Below are 6,000 nucleotides of genomic sequence, written 5' to 3' on the forward strand. Positions count from 1 at the left end.
TTTTTATTATCCTAGTCCACAATTTTTTAGTATTTCATGTGGGTGAATTACTTGAAGGAATTTTAGTGTGCTTTCTGCTTTTCTGCTGTTATTCTAATTAGCTGTAAGAAGCTTTAATGTTATAAAATATAATTTTAATAAAATTTATTATACTCCCTTAACAAGCAGAAGAAAAAGTTTAAATTGGTTTTACTCTTAACTAATTCAATCTTGGTGAATACTTTCAATGTGCATTTACTGGGTTTGAATCTAATCAACATTAATTGTGTTTTATTTCATCAAAAGTTTTTAGCAAATGGAAGGTTTTTCAGTGAGTGTGTCGCTGAAGAGTTGACATCCTTTATAGGGAAATCAGAGAATCTTTGTAGAAAGAAAGAAAAGTGAAATTGCTCAGTTGTGTCCAACCAGGCTCCTCTGTCCATGGGGATTCTCCAGGCAAGAATACTGGAGTGGGTTGCCATTTCCTTCTCCAGGGGATCTTCCCAACCCAGGGATCGAACCTGAGTCTCACACATTGCCGGCAGACTCTTTACCCTCTGAGCCACCAGAGAATCTTTGTATTTGATCCTACCTAAAGTTTGAGAAATTAATGATAAAATAATTATGTGAAACTATAGAAGGAAAATACTGGTGATACCAGTAGAGTTATTTGATAATAGTTATTTTCTTTTTAAAATATATCTTAAATGTTGTTTTCATAAACTATATATTGAAAATCTTTAATATTTAAATAATATATATACCTGTATTTAAAAAATACCAGTTACTCATAATTTTGTTTTCTAGTGGTTTCCCAGAGCATAGACTTCTCCTAGCTTTTCTTCTACACTTATATTAGATTTTAGATACATTGATAAAATATTGAACACATTTTTGTTATTAAAATGTAAAAGAGTGGATTGCTATATTAAATAACAATTATAGTCCTTATGATGTGGTTTTTTTAGTTTGTTACTATATCTGATTGTCAACAGTAAACCATTTTAGTTAGTATTGAAGCACTTACTCTTAAATTTTTCTGGTTATAATCTGTATCTGTCTCTCTTACCTGGTTTGTCTTTATTCTTTTTTAATCCTTATTAGCATTAATAATTTTCTTGGTTCCTGGCTTCTTGCTGCTTTGTAACTTCTATCAGAAAACTTTCCTGATATTAATATTGATCTGTGAGATCAAAAGCATGGGTTGCACGTTTCATGCAGTTATTTGCCAAATGTGTCACCATAGGTCTTCAATCTACCCACTGGAAGTTCTGTTTTTAGCACTAGGTTGTAGTTAATAAGTTTGTGAAATATGTTTTGAGATATATAAGGAAAGAGGAGCTTAAGCTTGATGATTGTTAAAGTTTGGAATATCCTTGTAATACTAGTGTCTTAAAACCATTGTGAACTGTTTAGGAACTATTAGGAATCCATTTTAGCATGCTGTTTTAGTAGCTAAATTGAGTTTTTTTTTTTTTTTTAAGAAAAATGTTTGCTTTTTCTCCTTTAGGCAGCGATGGACTTTTGCATGAACATGAACACGAAAGCAAATAGGAAGAAGTTGGTACGGGCGCTCTTTATAGTTCCCAGACAAAGGTAGGTTTAAAAAGAAAAAGAGTAATTTTTTAGTGTTTCTACACTGCAGTGATTGTAAGAGCTAAACCCCTGTATAATTATCTCTCTAAAAATATCCCTTGTCAATGGAAGTTATTATCATTGTTGTTAGCATATTTTCTAGAACTTACTTCTCCCTGATTTAATATTCCTTCTGATGCTTTCCTGTTATTTTAAGAATAATAGGAACTTAATAATAACTTAATCATTGCTAGAAGCAATTTATTTACACCTCCTCTGAGGAGAAAAAATAGTATTTTTCTTTTTTTTTTGGAGAATTTTTTTTTGTAGAAAGATCAGAGTAAATTGATTTTATCTAGTTCTTACGTGTTGTGTTTAAATGAAAATTCTCAAGGTTTTTTTGGTGTTTATGCTGGTTTGGACTTGAAGCTCACATTGGTGATTATGCTGCTAGTAATTCAAGAAGTGTATTCCGTTTCATAATGCTGATAGGGAATTCTAATGCTCTCTTAAACTAAGTTAAAGCCCCTACTTCACCCACATGTTTTAGGAGGTGACCATAGCAGGTCATAGGTTGTTGACTTTAGGAACTTTGAGAAGATCTATTTCCGTTTATTCAACAGGGAATAATTAAAGGATTTTGTTAACTATTAAAATGATTACATACATCATAGCTAATATAGATACTTCCCCAAGAAAGATTCTGTGGGATTTCACTGAAGATTTCTTAAGCAAAATTTTAATTTGGTTCATTTGTTGGTCTCTCATTGGTAACATTTCTCTGTGAAACAAATCACTACTTTTTTCATTTATATTGGTTTTTATCCCTGTCAGCAGCCTTAATATGAGCATTTGGTTTTTCATTTTAGTGGGGCAAGGGAGATAGGATGTGCTAATGTAGTGAGTAGTAGTTGAGAATTATCCAATTGAGAAAATCTTAGATGAATTACTTTTATTATGTAAAATTATATGCTACATTTCATCAAATCTGAGGTGCCATCAGTTGCAAGGTACACCGTTATTTCATGAACAACTGAAAAAATAATACTGCCAGTTACTTATAAGGTTTTTGACTGTCAGACACATTCTACTTTCAAACTCAGAATTTCAAATAGTTTTTGCCTTAATATTTTGGACCATTTTTTTAAACTGGTTCTTTTTTACCTTTGCAATGGAATGTTTTCTTGCATAGTTTTCTTTTCAATTGTTCATATGAATGAATAAACACGTAGTAACAATTATCTGAACTTCTAGTATAGAATGAAGCAAATTTAGCCAAAATAAAAGGCTTTTTTAACAAAAGAATTATGCAGTGATATTAAGTAGTTTGTTTATAAGAGATCATCTTGTCTCCTCCTATCCCCATTCCATCCCACTCCCCTGTCCATGGAGAAGACTGAAAATCTATATCTATATCTATATAAACACTCTTACTTGGTCTTAGGCCAGTTACATTCTTTGTTATTGGATTTATCTGCTTAGCTCAGCAGTTAGGTGCAAACTAGAAGTAGTTGGAATCTGCTAGAAACAGACTTGAAAATAGTAGGAAGTGACAGTTGATGGTCTGAGAGGAGAGAAAAAGATATAAGTACTTAAAATGCATGGCCTTTTGGAGCCATGAGGAAGAGACCACTTGGTCTTACATACCTGAAATATAAAAATATTTAGGTTTTTTATAGTCAGCTTGAGTGATCAGGAAAGGTTAAAATTATGTTCTAAAATTTATTCATTCACTAAGGATCTACTCTATACTGTGATTAGTGCTGGAGGTACAGTAGTGAACAAGACAGATTCAACTCTTGTATTCGTGCAGCTTACAGTTTGGAGAGGAAGAAGGATAATTCTAAGAGCAGTTGACAAGAAGAATCCCAGCGTGCTTTGGAGTATATAACAGAGGAACTGATTGATTTAGTCTCGGGAGTCAGAGAAGGCTGCCTGGAACAAGGGTCATTTAATTCAATTCCTGAGAAAGGAATGAGCGAGGCGAGGAATGGATGAGGAGAGGAAATGTCGAGAGCATTTCTGATAGAGGCAACATTATGTGCAGAGCCAGAGACAGGAAAGGTCACACAGCAGACTACTGCAGAAACCTCTTTCTTGGTTTCCCTGGACATTGTTGTCTAGACTAAGTTGCAGGAGGGAGGCAGTTTTACTTCTTTTTTTTCAGCACTGAGCACAATGCCTCACAGACAGAAGGTGATAAACTTGTGTAATGTGGTATTTAATGCCCTTTCTTACCGAGCCCCTTTTCAACTTCTTCAGTCTTCATTCTAGCTATTCTTCGTCTTGCAAAATCCTGATCTGTAATGATTTCTTGGATACCCTTTGCTCTCTACTTCCAGGCCCCTGCTTTCTGCTCTGTCTGGGATATCCTGTTTTTATTTACTGAAAACCTCTGACTTAATCTTGAAGTCTTAGGATAAGAGTTATCTTCTCTGAATAACCATCCTTATTTTTCTTATGTATATATAGGTGTTCTTTTATAGACTTTCAACATAATGTCTTCACACATGAAGAATTTGGCACATCACATTAGGCGTATTAGTTACAGCCCAATGTTGGTTTGCTGCCTGTATTCCTATGAAACTAAAAATATGGGGCCTTTAAAAGAGGACCAGATCTTTTCATTTTGAACATCCCCAACATCAAGTATAGTGTTTGGTACACATAAGTGCTTGAAAATATTTGATGAATTAATATTGGTCATATGCAATTAAAATTTTTATTAAAAAATAAGTGAATGCATTCATAGGACTGAAAACCCTTACGTGAAAAACCTTGTGCTAAAAAGTGTCCTTATCCTTGTCTCCGCGTCTGCTCTGCTCCCAGTAGGAAGCCATTGTCTTGATTACTGTGTATCCTTCCAAAATTTCTTCTGCGTATGCAGGAGCATGCCAACATTCTTATATTTCCTGTTTTATACACAGGAGCCACTTACTGTACTTATTCTTCCAAACTTTACTATTTTCACTTAACAGTATAGCTTGGAAATCTTTTCGTATCAATAATAAAGACTTCTATTGTTATTTTCTTTTAAATTTAGGAGGAGTTAACTTTTATGAATGTACTATATTTAATCATTTTGGACATTCCAGTCTTTGCCATTACAAACAATCCTGTTTTTGTATTTTTCCTTTCTTCATCCTCTCTATTAGCTAGTGGTTTATTCATTTTAGTTTTTTTCACACACATGCACACAAAAACCCAGTTTCTAGATTACCTATGTAGTCTACTGTTTTATTATTTTCCTACTGATTATTTTTGGATTTTATCTTTATTTTCTTCTTTTTTGTTTTCTTTCATTCATTTTGTTCCTTTTTTGGCATTTAATACATTGCTGTCCTCTTACCCTGGTTTTAGCTGTATCTGTTAGTTCTGACATGTGATTTCTATTTTTGTGTTTTCTAGAAATTCTTCATTTTCTGACCTGGTTAGTAATTCATATTTTTATCGTACTGTGATTAGAGAATACTGTGTGATTTTTGCTTTTTGAAGGTTTTTGAAATTTTCTTTGTGGCCTCTTACACAGTCAGTTTTCATGAACATTCTCAAACATATTTGGGAAAGGGGGGGTGCCTCCCTCTTTGTGTGGCATTTCCCTCCCCTTCCTGTAAGGGACGTGAATCCTAGTGAGTGTCTTTATTTTTCTCTATGGCCAGGAGTCCCTCTTTGTCTGTTTAGTCCGTCTAGTCTGAGTTGACCAAAAAAAACCAGAATGAATTATTTAATAGTTACTTGAGTGCCTATGAGGACCCAAAGGTTTTATATGTGTGTATATGTGATAGAGAATTTAGCTGCCTTACCTTGTGTGTATAGTTTGGTTAAGGAAGCACTAAACTAAATAAATCTTAAGAACGTCTTCATAGTTATTATTATTATTTTTTTTAGTTTAAAAAATAACAGCAACCAGCTTTATTGGGATATAATTCTCATAACAGTTTACCAATGCAGTTCACCACTATAAAGTATATACAGTTTAGTCTTTTGAATATATTTAACTATCACAATAATAAAATTTTAAGAGATTTTCGTCCCCCTAAAAGAAACCTTACATCCTTTAGCAAGCAGTTCCATTTCCCACCTCCCCATTCTCTCCCCTGTCCTAAGAAACCACTAATCTCCTTTCAGTTTCTATGGATTTACCTATTCTAGGTATTTCTTGTAAGTGAAATCATAAAATCTGTGGCCTTTTGCACCTCACTTCTTTGTCTTAGAATGATGTTTTCATGGTTCATCCATGTCATCAGATCAGATCAGTCGCTCAGTCGTGTCCGACTCTTTGCGACCCCATGAATCGCCAGGCCTCCCTGTCCATCACCAACTCCCGGAGTTCACCGAGACTCACGTCCATCGAGTCAGTGATGCCATCCAGCCATCTCATCCTCCGTCGTCCCCTTCTCCTCCTGCCCCCAATCCCTCCCAGCATCACAGTCTTTTCCAATGAGT

At 34.3% G+C, this 6,000-nt stretch overlaps 1 protein-coding gene across 1 annotated transcript in view; it reads left to right on the plus strand.

Annotated features, from left to right (window-relative positions):
- Positions 1-6,000, plus strand: part of UPF2 (UPF2 regulator of nonsense transcripts homolog (yeast)) — a 95,683-nt gene that overhangs the window by 24,494 nt on the left and 65,189 nt on the right. Inside the window, exon 8 of the mRNA XM_010854099.1 lies at positions 1,490-1,575. Within this exon, the coding sequence (XP_010852401.1) occupies positions 1,490-1,575 (86 nt within the window). The remainder of the gene's footprint in view (positions 1-1,489; positions 1,576-6,000) is intronic.

Source organism: Bison bison, unplaced genomic scaffold, assembly GCF_000754665.1.
Source record: "Bison bison bison isolate TAMUID 2011002044 unplaced genomic scaffold, Bison_UMD1.0 scf7180017864337, whole genome shotgun sequence".
Classification (NCBI taxonomy): domain Eukaryota; kingdom Metazoa; phylum Chordata; class Mammalia; order Artiodactyla; family Bovidae; genus Bison; species Bison bison.